This window comes from Pipra filicauda, unplaced genomic scaffold, assembly GCF_003945595.2.
Source record: "Pipra filicauda isolate LSUMZ 115617 unplaced genomic scaffold, ASM394559v2 scaffold75_size2874737_pilon, whole genome shotgun sequence".
In the NCBI taxonomy this organism is placed as follows: domain Eukaryota; kingdom Metazoa; phylum Chordata; class Aves; order Passeriformes; family Pipridae; genus Pipra; species Pipra filicauda.
This window is the reverse complement of record NW_024104931.1, coordinates 338,613-353,383: the sequence shown is the minus strand read 5'-3', so window position 1 is coordinate 353,383 and position 14,771 is coordinate 338,613. Positions and strand designations below refer to the sequence as shown.

Below are 14,771 nucleotides of genomic sequence, written 5' to 3'. Positions count from 1 at the left end.
AACAGTCACTCAGTACATGCCTAAACGCCTAATGTCTTGACAAAACAGACCCTTCAATTCCTCTTTTAGAGGGATTCTAAATTCAACTACAACAGCATTATATGTATGAAGCATTATATACCTTGAAAAGGATAACAACTTCAATGCAAACCATTAATGCACTCTACATATCTGCACACAACTTGCTTACTCTGCTGTTTTTGTCTGGGATAGAGTTAATTTTTTTCACAGCAGCTGGTATGGGGCTGGGTTTTGGATTTGTGCTGAAAAGAGCTGATAATACATGGATGTTTTAGTTATTGCTGCTCAGTGCTTACACAGAGTCCAGGACTTTTCTGCTTCTCACCCCACCCGTAAGGAGGCTGCAGGTTCACAAGAAGCTGGGAGGGGACACAGCCAGGACAGCTGATCCCAACTGACCAGAGGGATATCCCACACCATATGGCATCATGCTCAGCATACAAAGCTGGGGGAAAGGAGGAAGCGGGGGGGGGTGGTGGTGTTTGGAGTGATGGAGTTTGTCTCCCCAAGTAACCGTTTTGCATGATGGGGCCCTGCTGTCCTAGGGACGACTGAACACCTGCCAGCTCATGGGAAGCGGAATAAATTCCTTGTTATGCTTTGTTGCGTGCATGGCTTTTGCTTTCCCTATTAAACTGTCTTTATCTCAAACCATGAGTTTTCTCACTTTTACTCTTCTGACTCTCTCCCTTATCCCTATGCAGGGGATGGAGTGAGAGAGCAGCTGTGTGGTGCTTAGCTGCCATCTGGGATTAAACAAAAACACTTACTGATTGGTAACTTCTGTACAGGAACAAGAGAATTGTAAATGCTCCAACAATGCCAGCACAAATCACTATTTCCCATGGGAAACCATACAGATCAGGGCCAGGTCTCATATCTTCAGGCAGTGAAGCCACAGCCTGAAAAATAAAGTAAAAAGCTTCGGCTAAAGAGGTTAAGATTTTCAACAGAAATAGACATTACATGTTGACTTAGTTTACTTACAAGCCTTCTACATCTATTTTTTTTCCGAAAACTCTGAAAAAATGGTTAACAGAAGCATTTGATTTTTGAATTATAGATTTACCAAGTAAATAAAAAAAAAGAAGAAAAAAGTTCCAACAAGATATGACAATGAATAGATAAAGCTTTGAAAACTTTTCCTTCTGAACCTACCACTATCACAGAATCACAGAATGGTTTTGGTTGGAAAGAACCTCAAAGATCATATAGTTCCAATCCCCCTGCCATGGTCAGGGACACTTTCCAAAAGATCAAGTTGCTCAAATCCCCATCCAGCCTGGCCTTGAACACTTCCAGGGCTGGGGTATCCACAGCTTCTCTGACAATTTGTTCCAGTGTCTCACCATTTCCTCAGTAAAGAACTTCTTCCTCTTGTCTCATCTAAACCTGCCCTCTTGCAGTTTGAAGCCATTCCCCCTTGCCCCATCACTACAAGCCCTTGTAAAAAGTGCCTCTCCAGCTCTCCTGTAGGACCCTTTTAGGTACTGAGAATGTACTACAGCAAATTCTCCTTTGAGCTGTCTACACATTTCACTGTTGGAAGAATCAATACTAGTAAGTATTTAATATTTTTCTGGTGCAAAAACCTGTTCAGCCAACCTCATGCTAAAATAACATACTTGAAAATGTCAGTGATTTAACGCATTTTAAACACCTAAATACACTCACATTTTATTTGTAAATGGATCTCACTATTTACTCAAAGATACAACATCCTCAGTGTAGCTCACACTTACTATATGTGAGCCGTGCTTAAGAACATGTCACTGTGCTGTAAATTTCGATTTCTCCCCGGCCTGAGCCCCCCGCCGCACGGCCCCCGGCCCCCGCTTCCCCGGGCGGAGGTGGGCCCCGGAGCCACTCCCTCGCTCACCCAGCGCGCCCCTTCCCAGGCCAGCCCGCAGTAGCGCCGGGCGCTGTCCCGCAGCTCCGGCCACATCCCGGCGGTGCCGGTGCCCGCCCCGGGCTCCCCGCGGCCGCCCGCCGCCATCTTCCCGCGGGCGGCGCGCGCCCCTTCCGGCCCGCCGCCTGACAACCGGCCCGTACCACTGCCCGGGAGGGGGGGATACCGGGAAAGAGCCACCGCTGCCGCGGAAAGCGGGGGGGACGGCGCGGCACAGGTGGGAGTGGCGGGGCCGGGCCTGGCTTCCGTCGCTCGCCCAGCGGCGGCTCGGGGCCTCTCACGACAGACCCTCCCCTTGGCAGGGGGTCCGCAGCCGGGAAGGACCGTCAGCTCCCCCCACCCCCGTGCTCCGGCACCGACATGGCCCCGCGGGAATACGCTCCTGTCACTCCCTAAAGTTACGCGCAGGAAAACTCACCTCCCGCGCGGTGCCCGCTGCCTCCATGTGCGCCCGAGCGCGGGCGGGTGATCCCAGAAACAGAATGCTCGGGAAGGGCCCGACTCCCGCCGGGACACCCGCCGCGCGTGTTCCCGGTGCGGACGCAGGGCTGTCCGTGCCCGGCGGGGCGGGTGCGACAGGTGGAGCGCGGGGGGAGCAGCCCCGGTGGCGCAGGGCTGGGGCGTCACCTCCTGCCCCGTGTCTGCCAAAAACTGGTCGTACCGGGGCTGCTGCTGCGCCAATGTACAAATGCAATGCCACATGGCAGAGGATTTTTCTCCATCTTATTCACTGAGACTAACTCTATTTTTTGTGTTTGTTTTAACTTTTCTTTTAATGATTTTTTTAATTAACGTGTGCTAACTCAACTTTCACAGTGCAAGGCGAGTGACTTGCCTGTGAAGCTGGTATCACCTAAGGGACTGGGCTACGTAAAAGGTGGCAGTGGCTCTTTTAGCTGTATCAAACAAACAGGAATGAGTTTGGCCGTAGTGGCGAACTGTCAGTGATCACTACGATCCAGTCTGGGTCATGACAAACAAAGCCCTTCAGTCTTCATCATCCTAGACTGCAGTTTAACCCTATTCTGTATAAGTACATTGTAAGTCAGGAACACATTTATGTGGTTCTTAAACTTCAGTTAACCAATCTAAACAAAGTTATACCAAAACACCAAAATTATTCATTTTTCCTGATACTGTTCTTTTGTTTAGAAAAGACGGTGCAACACCATCTACCTTTTCTCTCTGGCAGCATCATTTCTTGTGCAGTTATGTCCATTAAGGTCCACCTTCTCTCTGCCCTATGTTTTGATATTTAAAACATCCCCATAGCAATAATAACCCCATTTTGTATTTTGCATATTTGCTTAGAAAAGTATTTTTAATGCAATTACAAACTAGGGGAATATTTGGGACTCAAGGCTTTGAAAATACTTTTTAAAAACAATGGAAGCATTCTGGTTATTTTAGTCATCCTAACCCAAACTCTAAGTCCAAGCAAATGTAATCAGTACTATCATGGGAACTACAGAGAGCTATTATTTTCATTTTTAAAACCACAAACAACCAGCAAACACACATGAAAATTTAAAAACACCACTGAGGTGTTTCCTGACTCTTCTGAAAACAACCCCCAAAAACCAAAAAAATCCCCTCACACCCCTATGTTCATCAGATTCTGCACTGCAAATAACAGGCAGATGAGCAGCAGCTGACCCGACATTTTCCTGAGCTATCTTTGTCTCATTTGGCATCAGATAACCGCAGAAGCAAAAAACTTCAGAGGGTTTATTTAAAAGGATTTTTTCTTTTTTTCTTTTTCTTTTTTTTAGGAGCTTCCTTGCTGAACATAACCTGTAACTGGCTTAATTTTGCACTAATGTCAATGCTACATCACAGAAAGAATTCTTACCTTTTTGATAACACTCATCACTGCTGACAATACAGATTTCATTGAGTCCCTGATCTCCAGAGCATTCAAGCAGAGTAGTATTTGATATATCCAGCCTCCTTCTAGTTTGATCATAAGGAAATAAAAAAAAAGAGATTCTACATTACAATTGTTAGCTTCATGTAATTCCAACTGTTTTTTAGTGGTTTGGGTTTTTTTTAATGTTGCAAATTAATTTTCCTTAAAATTAAGAAACTCAACACTTACCATTGCTTGGAACATAGTTCTGGATGGCATCTGAGAAAGGCTTTTTGACATCAAACACGGAGTCAGCTACTGAACTGTCCATTTTTATTTCAGAATTTACTGAAGCAATGGCTGTTCCTTTTGAGTCTTGGTCACTGTTGAGTTCCCTATCTACAGCTACATTTATTTCATGTTTCTTCTCTGGTGTTTCTTCTAGTAGCTTTCTTCTGCCTACTCCTACAAATAAATGTAAAGGGAAATCATGGTTATTTTCTGAGGATTCAACTTACTCATACGTACTCTGATAAGATATTAACCTCTACAGAGATTTTAATTTTTTTTATTTTTCTCAGTTTAAAGCCAAACATTAGAATACCACATTAGAGTAAATATGCTAAGATTTATGATTAAGAAATTATTTAAGAAATACTATTCAAATAACGATCTCAGAATTTGGAGGATAGAGCTTTCAGCAAAACTTGTGTTGTAGTAAAGGAGTTAAAAGTCAGTGTTCAGGATTTGATAGATAGCATATAGATTCCCTGGTCAGGATTAGTAAATCTCTTTCTTATATCCAAATACAAGAGCTTTAGGAGGAGAACAACTAAAAATGCCATGTAGGATTAAAGATTAATGAATTCCCACAAGATAACAAGCTTCACTGCAAAATACAAGGAACCACAGACATATTCATGCAGAAGTATGACTGAAGACAACTGGCTGCCTTAGTTTTAGTGACTTGGAGTAAATTGTCTGAAGTCAATAAAATAGTGCTTTCAAAAAAACATCTTGCTAACCCACGAATAAAAAAAATAAAATGATGGATTTTTTAATTTAATTCTATGCTTCAAGATAGTGGGCCAAATATATGCATCACAAATAGTCCAGTAGTCAAAATTCAAGACAAGTAATTGGCTCTTAAAGTGATACAATTATATTAACACAACCTGTATTAGCAGATCCTCAAAATATCGTAAATTAGACATTAACTAGAGTGAGTTAGGCTCACTATCTCTTAATTTTAAATCACCAGAAGGAGACAGCGTTGTATCTGTTGTACTTTTTTCTGACAACACAGGATATTTTGTTCTTGCTAAATCACTGTTAGTGAAACATTAGCCTAGTAACTTTAGCTGTATTTTGGGCAGCACACTTAATTGTATAGCAGACAAAAGCTCTGCCAGCTCTAGAAGAACATTCCTTTTTTCCATATATTTTTCCCTGCCCAGTGTTAAAATTGTGCCCCTTTTGTGCAGAGACAATGACCTGTTCCCTCTGTATAGGATTATCTTTAGTTGAGTAAGCTGTGATTTCATGATGAATCTTTTCAAATTGCTGCTGCAGCTGCAGCAGTTTGCTTCCCTCACAGAGGGAACATTTTGTTTTAGCTTTAAATAAAATTGTTGGAATGTTATTAATGTGTTTGGTAAATCTGTTCATCATACAATATTTGTGTGGTTTTCCTTTTTTTTGGGACGTGAACTCTGTTCACCCGACTGTGATTTTGTCAGTTTCCTTGTTTTCCAGCATTTTTTACAAAATGCCAAGCTGTCCTTCCCCAAATTTTTCTTGCATGATTTCTAAATTGATTTCAGCATTTTCTGCACCTTCTCCACATTTAGGAGTATCTTTTCTTGTTCAGATTCCTTTGCTCCTACCTCCATCTCATCATTCTGTGCAGTATTAAGTATACTAGTGACAGTAGTCCTAGTGTCACTTCTATTTTCATTTGGCTTTTTGACAAAACATGTATACTTAGACTTTTTCTGACGAGCTTATTGTTAGTTTTACTAAATATATTTGCAAAGAACCCTGGTGGTTTGGTAAAAATACTACTGGAACTCTTTCTGCTAGAATATAATTGCTATTATTTATATTTCTGGACTTTTACTCTCTGATTTTCAGATTCTTTCTCTTTTTTCTTTTCTTCTTCTAACTAGTTTTAGTAGCAGCAATCTTTTTTTTTTCCAGTATTATCCATCTTTTTGATTACAACAGTATCTTGTTTTTCAACATATATTCTATCAGCCAGGTTTACGAGCAATCCCAGGTTGTCAAGATTAATTTTTTTTTAATAGCAGTCTGGCTTTCTAGTTTGAGGGGTTTAGGAGACATTAGGTGTCTATTTTTTTTTTTCTTTAAAAATGTCTTCTATTTTAGAGGGCTTCTAGGGTAAATACTTTGTCTTTGTAAATACTTTTTTGGACTTGGATTCAGCTGAAGACTTTGCTTTTTGAAGTAGTGTTTGATGATGCCTTCCAAAACTCAGATTTATTTTCTATGCTTTTGTATCTTGCACTATCATAATAGCTTGAACTGATGGGCCTAAACCTAAAGATACAGAATAATGTTTTCCTTTACTGCATCACAGGTAATGTTTATATTCTTTCTAAGATCAGGATTAAGACTGTCCATTCTCTGGTACCAGAAGCTGATATTGGGAATATGAATCTTCCCATGTTACTTCTGCTTCACCTTTCTGATGATGTTGCATGTTTATAGGAATTTGTTCAGTTTGTCACTGTTCACTGACAAGCTATCAGTAAGAGCATCAAGAGCTGTTGAATATTCTACTAGGTTGGCAGATTTTGTTGTAGTTTTTTTCCTCCACTGCCCTGTTTGTCACTGCCAGCTGAAGAGAAAGATCAGTCTCTTTGGAGGTATCTGCATTACTATTATCTGATTCTTTATGTTTAACCTTTTGTTTTGAAATGCCTTCAGTTTTTTTTCCCTGTGGTATTTTATCAAGGTTTTACCGAGGCCTTTTTTTTATTATGGAAGCTTAGTTCTTCTCTGCAAGCAGTTTTTACCTTCCATTCTGAAACTCCACATGTCTTCCAAATGGCCAGTTTCTTCAGAAGTTTTGGTACCTGTTAAACCAAAGCTACTAGATGAGGTTTGAGGAGAGAAAGGTTGGTCTGGAGTCAGTTCTTGGGACTCCCCAGGTTTCTGATTATGTTCATTATTAAAAATATCCTGACTGAAATCTTTGATGTTGTTTTTATTCTGTGGTTTGTGAATTTTCTCTTTTACATCATTATCCATTTTGAAATGGCTTTTGGATGCTGAATTTTGTTGTGCATTACAAGCTTTGACTGGTTTGTCTTTCTCAGGTGTTTCCAGACTAAGACTTGGTTCACTGTCACATGGGGTCTTCTTGATGCCTGGATGATTATTTGTGGTTCCTGGTAGTTCCCCATAACTCTGCACTTGCTCTTCTTTGGCTTTTGAACTCTGAAACTTCAGTATGTCTGCAAAATGTCTAAAAGAGAAGAAATGGCTCTCTTCTTCAGATGTGTCGGGCTTTTCTTCTGTATGTTTTATGTCTGAGGGATCACAATTTGGAGGTAGGCTAGGAGAAGAAGAAATCTGATCTGATGCAACTGATTCATGTCCCTGTTGATTATCATGTGTGTCTGTATTATAATCAATAAAACTATTATAGATATTTGTATACCAACCTGACTGGCCGCGTCTGCTTTCTGACTCCTGATTTCTCTTTTCAGCTTCAGTGTCTTTCAACAGTTGGATTTCTGATACCAAGTCTTCTTCTGAACTGTAAGGTTCAATTGGCTTCTCTTTGTCACATGTCAGTATATCAAAAGATGATTCTGTGCTATTTGAGGTGTTTTTGGTGTTATTAAGAGTATGTACGCTTGCTGGTATCTCCTCAGGATTTGGCCTGTGTGAATCTATTATTTCTTGTGCATAATTCTCTTCATCTTCCTCTGTCACTGCTTTAGCTGTCTCCTTTGATTCTTTGTCCATGTGTGATTCTTTCTGGTCTAAAGTCTGCTCTTCCTCGTTCTTATTTGCTCCATCCTTTCTTTCTCCACTTTTCTGGTCCTCTGTAGCAATTGTATCTTTCTCAGCATGGCCAAAATTAAGAACATCGCTTAAACCCAAATTAAACCAATTTGATTTGGATTCTTGGCTTTCACTCTTTTCTTCTTCTGACAGTAACTCTGTGTCTGGTGTTTCCTGTTCAGTATTGGTATGCTCAGGCACACCAGAAACATCATGGATTTGTGGATCATTTTTTTCTGATGCCAAATCTACATCTTCATTCTCTTCACCAAAAAACAGAAAGTTCGTCAGTCCACCTTGAAACCAACCAGGTGCTGGGGGTTCTTGTTCCTCCTTGTCATTTGGCTCTTGTAAGTCATTTTCATCTGTTACCATTATTTTTCTCCCTTGGTATTTATTTTCTTCTAAGGATTCAGTAACAACTTTTAAGGGCTCTTCATCATTTTTACTTTCTGTGGTGAACCATCCTGAAATCCAGCTAGACTGAGTTTGAATGGGTTCTAGTGGGAGACTATTTTGCGTTTGTGGCTCTTTACTATCGTCTTTTCTAACCAACTTTTTGTTTGCAGGCTCCTGAGCGTGAGTTTCCTCAGAATTGTTTTCAGAAACTGATTCAATTCTTTCTTCATTTTGTATGGAGTATTTTGTATAATTTAAGGTTTCATTTTCATGCAGCTTTGGTTCTGCATCAGACAATGAATATTCACTTTCTTTGTTGTGATCATATAATGTGCTATCTTCATTTTCAAAAACATACTTATCTTCATGAAGACAGAGGAAATCAGTTTCCTAAAAGAATAATATTAACTTTTAAAATGGTTTAATGTGTAATTTTCTATAGCACCGTGTAGCACAGCAATATATATTCTCATTCTTTCTGTATAGTTATAAATTTACACAAAGAACTATAATTAATTGTATTATTCCTAAGGGTTCTATATAATGAATTACATAAATATTTTAGAGGACGATAAACATGCAAATGGAACAAGTGTAAAAAACAAATGTTTTGAATTATCTGGAATAAAATATGCATCAACACTTGAATTTCTTACCGAATATTAGATTTTCAGTTGCTGTAAACTACATTGGAAAATCTGGTGGTGTTGGTTTACCTTAGTGAGCACTTCAACTTCTTCTCCAATAAAAACTTCCTCAACCTTCACAGCATCTCTTGGGAAGTATCCAAAATCCTTTCCTTTCTGTAAAAAATATAAAAGGAATGAGAGCATTTAAACTTCAGTGATAAATACGTTAGATGCTTGCATATGTCCTAGAAAAGCATAGATGAACAATAAGTTTATAGAACTGCCCCCATCCCCTTCATTCTGTTTCGTCGGAAGATTGGTTTATTTTTCCTTCACAGAAATGTTCCATTTGCCATTTCAGAAAGCAAGGGGAAGTGTATTGCTCCATACTGCTATTTTCTGTGTTATTTTTATGAATGTGTATTTGTGCAGAACCCAGGCAGTAGCCTTTAAAGTGTTTCAGCTGAAGACAGTGTTGTGTGCATAGATGGTCGCAACCAGCTCCTACTAAAATTGGCTCCCATTGTCTCAAGTGGGAGAAAAGTCATGATTAATAACTAATGACCCGTAATAAGTTACAAGAAAAGTAGGATATGACATTCAGGTACAAGCAGCAGAAGAGAAAATGGCCATGAAGACAGCAACACTGCAGAAAATAAGTTAATGATAATGTCCAAAAGAATCAAGTAAAGCCCTTCTGGCCAAGAAACCAGCTGCTAGCTTTACATCAAATCATTGCAGATTGTCTTTAATGGAGGAATACATCTTGGAAGGCAAGGAATAGTGAGGTACCTGCAAAGATACTCCCAAATGAAAAAAAGGAAGACAGAATTTCACTGTTAAACAATAAATGTGAAAGATCATTTACGATAAAAAAAGTTTACCAATATATTCTAGTTTTGAAGTACTTACACAGTTTTACTAGCAGTAAAACTTGATTTGGATCAATGCATCTATTCCTTCTCAAATGGCTGTTCTGTGTTGTCCATTGTTCCAAATCATTAAATATGCATGATAACTTCTCTGGGAACTTTCCTTAAGCACTGAACTGTGAAGTCAGGTCCCAGCACTGGATGTCTTACCTACCTGTAGGTAGGAACCTGACCTGATAGACCTGAGTGTTTTTAAGGGAACCAGATGAAATCATTACAGCCAAATGATAACATGAAGGAGTCAGAAAACTTGTATTCTGGTCTTGACTTTGTTTCTTCATGAGTGATCTTTTCCAAGATTTGATTTTCGCTTTCTATATAAATATAGCAACAATGACCCATCTCCCAAGTACTGTATTGATCCAGGACTGGTTAATGTTACAAAAGAAGTGGAAGATCCTTAGAAGCAAGCAGTCTGCTTTAGATACTTATTACAGTATCTAAAATATTTACAGGGAAAGTCTTTCGGATTGAAGTACTTACACTGCCAGTCCACAGGTTTTCATTTTCCCTGGAAAGTTTGGAGTATACCATTATTTCTTCTCCTGTTTTGAAGTTAAGATACCGGCAGTCAGGCCCTAAATAGTCTGTAGTGGCTTGAACTCGGCTCATTGCCTCTGGAATAATAAGTAGAAAAAAAGAAACAAATAAGTATAGCTGCCATTTTGTCTGAAGTCAGGTTACTGAAGAAGTCTGATGTATATATAATACTGATGTATTAAACATTTTAATGTATGTGCTTTGTTATGATACTAATCTGTTTATATCATCAAGTGGAAAGCGACTAATGGGAAAAGCAGCCCTCTCCTGTTTTCTTTCCTATTTACTGCAGACATCAAGTGGAAAAGCTCTTGTCCTATGTGGACATTTTCCAACCTTTGCTCAGCCAAAGTTTCAATGCTTAAATGTGTATGCAGAATTAGCAAATTTAACTACTAAAGCCAGATCTAAACAGTTAAAAAATGTTTATCAGACATATTTATAATTTTGTATTTTAGAAATTCTAAGTTAAATCTAGTATTACTTCAGGGATTTTGTCCTCTATTTTGCATACATTTATCTTATGAAGGAAATAAGTAAATTTAAGCAACTTAAACCTTAAACACATTGTTAAGACCAAAGTTTCCAATTCAGTTTGAATTACTTTAAATTTTCTTTGTCTCCACCCCTGTCTCCCCACAGAAAGCACTACTGATGTGCTCTGGTCAGTTTGGAGCCCATTCCACATGCTGTTCCACAAAGATAGACTTCTCTGAACATCCAGAACCCACTGAAGTCGGTATGGCTCCACAGGAAAATAAAAATCCATCATCAGAGGAAATCTAAGGTCTCTTCCACTTCGGGAAAAGGTATCTACATTGAAAATGCAAAACTTAAGGCTGCCAAACCAATGGAAACAGCTTAGAAACAGCTTCATATAACTGTGATAGGTTTCACAATGGTAATCGATGGATAATAAATGGGGCATTATTTGCTGCTGCCCACTTGTGATTCAGTGGCTCAGCCTCCCACAGAGCTATTTACTGCTCAGGAACTACATAACTATTTACAGCACTTACTTCATGGTAAAGAAGAAAAAAATAAGTAAAGAGGATATATTAAGAACATGTTTTTAAAGAAGAATTACAAAAAAATCCCAAACCAAACAGCTTGCTTACAGTAGAAAAAAAAAGAGTTTTGCAGAATAGGCTATGAATGTACTATAAACAGATGTTAGAGTCTTCTTTCTCAGTTTAAAGCCTACCATTTTTATTTTATTTATATTTTATCTATTTGGGTTTTTTTAAAAAAATTTATTTTATATCTGTAAAAAATGAGTTAAAATACTTTAAAGTTGTTTTATACTGCCCATTTTGGGAAACCTGAGAAAAACTAGCTGTTCAAAAGTATTTTTACTGAACTTTGATCCGTATATCCTTACACAACAATCCAGCAAGTATTTTTTTTTTCTCTTTTTGTTTTAAAAGTTTAAGCCTATTGCTCGTAAACTTAGTGTATTAACAACAAACATTTGCTATGGCTACTTATTTTCAGTCTGTTTCATTGCTAATTTTGAAATTATGGTTTGTAATAGCTGCATATATACCACAGACTCCTTTTGAAAAAAAAACCAAATTTTTACTTACTCTCACATTCTGGATCACCACACTTCTTCCATTCTGAAAGTACCTTTGTACTCTGCACACTTGCTGAAAATGAAATTACTAACAACAGAATTCTCTGATCCAAGATCTTTGACATTTTAGATTAAATCCAGAATGCACTGAAATTGTGGAAACTGCATAGATGTGCCGTTAGCAAGAATATTCTACATTATTTTTCTTAGCCTAACAAAACATTGCAAGTAAACTTACAATCCTATTTTTCTTCTCTCATCTGCTTAAACCCTGAGTACACTATGCTAACCTGCTAACAATCTGCAGAGTCAGACGTCCTGATTATACACATGCATTAATAATTAACTATGTTCTGATAGCTAGGCTGACGCTTTGAATACAAAGAAACTAGTTCTGGTCACATCAATATTTAGCCTCTGTCAGATAGATTCTTCTGTTCTGAGTTTGTAGAAGATTGTGCTTGGGGAAATTCGACAGGAGTTGTATATTAGGATTATTTCTGGATTATGAATGCATTTTTAATGTACATCTTCCATCTGATTTTAAGATGGTGTGGGATGATGACCAAGCAGCCAGGCAAGGGCTGAGACAGCCTACTGTCTACAGCCTACACCACATACCTTCTACATTATCTTTGTGGATGGAACTCTACATAGCTGATGTCAAGAAAGGATGAGTTGGCCTAAGGAGGAGGTCCTGTGGGGGTAGGATGGTCCTGTTTTGGCTCTGAAGAACTGAAGAGAACAAAGTCATATGACCAGAGCTTTGAAGGACACCATGGCCAAAAAAAGTAACTTTTGCCTGATTAAGGGTTATTTAGATATTAAAATGCATATCCTGCATATACTAATAAGATTAATGAAGTACATTCTACCATATATATGACTACATTACTCAACTCTCCGCCTAGATTATGCTACACGTAAAGATGGAGGAGGAGAATAAGACTGGGCTGTATATCAGGAGGGTAGAATTTTCATGTAGTTAGGAGGAAGACATGAAAAGGGCTGGGAGTCACTTGGCAGGCTACTCTCCTCTCCCTCTTCACAAGCAGGGATGCCTGCTTAGTAAGCTTATGTGCAGTTATTATTACCCAGGCTAGCACAATATTATTGTTATTGTTAGAGCTCTATCACAGCTAGTCCGTTTATCAACAGCAATCCCAAATGTGTGTTTCTGTTGTTTGAATAAACATGTGTGTGAATCTGGGACAGTAAAGGTTCTTATTGAACACAACAGGACTGTAGTTTTGGATTGGTAAATTAAACTATTATTGAATCTGTGCTTGTGAAAGTTCTTACTGAACATGACTATACTGCCAAATTGATTATAATCATAAATTAAGCCCAGCCACATCCAGACCCTCTGATCTCCAAGGACCAGCTGGAATGCAGGGGGCGGGGTATATTTTCTGCCAAATTTCTGTACTCTTAACTGAAGAGATGAACTATCAGTTTTATGCTTATATTGATTTGCATGATTGCTAATATAGCTACTGACAGTTTTCTAGCTTTCTGTTGATTTGTTTGTTTAATAAACTATTTTGTGTGCACTGATACATTTTAGATACTTTGTAGCTGGTCACTGGGAACTTTGAATAGAATTTTTTTTCCACATACTGTTTTGGAGCTTTCTCATGCACTAGATGCTAAGTAAAATCCTTTAGCATGGAGAATACTTACTCAACTCCAAAATCTTTTAAAGGTACTTGGCAGTTTTCAGGCTCATAAGACAACTAGAAAATCCATGTGCTATCCCTACATCACATATCACAGAGCAATATACCAAAGGTAAGTAAATGACATGTCCTGCTTTTTAAATAATACCCTCTATCTTAGCAACCTATTATCCGATATGGAGTTATAAATAATGTTTTCTCAACTACAGGTTACGCTTTAAAGTAGTAATTATGCAGGGAGTTGAAAACTGGTTATATTGGTGTGAAGTTGTGCTATTAATGAAATCTTGCAGATAATCATAGAATACCATGTTGGAAGGGGACCTCAAGGATCATGTGGTCCATCCTGTCTTTGCAAAAGCATGGTCTAGACAGGATGGTCCAGATGAATTTTAAAAGTGTCCAACACTGGGGAATACACCATTTCCATGGGAAGATTACGCTGATGGCCAATTGTTCTCATTGTGAAAAATTTTCCTCTTCTATCTAATCAGAATCTCTCCTGGATTAACTTGTATCCATTGTCTTTTCCATGTGACTCCTTGCGAAAAAAGGAGTCTCCATCTTCTTGTTTGCATTAGAAGCAAGCTTTGTTTCAAAGGTTTTCCTACACTTCTTTGGTGACCTAAACACAGTACATCTCACTTACCTACAAAAAAGACTTCACCTTTCCTTTCCCACTCTCCTGCATGAGGGAGCCTTTCCTCTCTGCTTTCTTGATAGCACCCTAAGAATCTGCATTCCTTCCCAATCTGATCTTTGCAGTCATATAGTTCCTACTAGGCCTGCCCCTCCTTCAGTCCTGAGTATGACTCATGCAGAATTTGCTGTTTTCTCTTTCCCCAAACCCAAGCTATATCCTACTTGCAGCATAGTTTCCCCTTCCTCCTGCTCTGTAACTCAAACCTGCCGGACACTGATCTACTGAGCCAGCAAAGAGAGGGCACAAGGTGAGCCAGGGTCACATTAAGCCGCAGTGGCCTGCAAACAAAAACATCACAGCAGATGACATGTCCTCCAGTTGCAATTTAACACTTTGGCCCTTTCCTTTGCCATATGATCTGGTTGTCAGACAGGCCTATCCTATGACTTAGTACACCAGCTGCCTCTGCTGTTACATAACGCACCAGGGAGCCTTGTGCACCAAGGAAAGTACACTGTAAACACCACCCAGTCACTCCTGACTAGCTTTAATGCTACCC

The 14,771-nt window shown here is 39.0% G+C and overlaps 1 protein-coding gene across 5 annotated transcripts in view; it reads right to left on the bottom strand.

The window, feature by feature from the left end:
• The window catches only part of MIA2 (MIA SH3 domain ER export factor 2), a 37,630-nt gene extending 25,600 nt beyond the window's left edge, over nt 1-12,030 (bottom strand). For 2 of the 5 annotated variants that reach the window (XM_027720225.2, XM_039389709.1), the window contains exons 1-2: nt 1,901-2,017; nt 792-923 (exon numbers count right to left, since the gene is read on the bottom strand). In XM_027720225.2, the coding sequence (XP_027576026.2) occupies nt 792-923; nt 1,901-2,017 (249 nt within the window). Of the gene's footprint in view, nt 1-791; nt 924-1,900; nt 2,018-2,348; nt 2,447-3,782; nt 3,884-4,028; nt 4,245-6,817; nt 8,604-8,929; nt 9,017-10,257; nt 10,392-11,900 lie in introns of those variants that run through there. The other 3 variants (XM_027720220.2, XM_027720224.2, XM_027720226.2) reach the window with 3 other exon arrangements.
• Between the last annotated feature and the right edge of the window lie 2,741 nt (nt 12,031-14,771).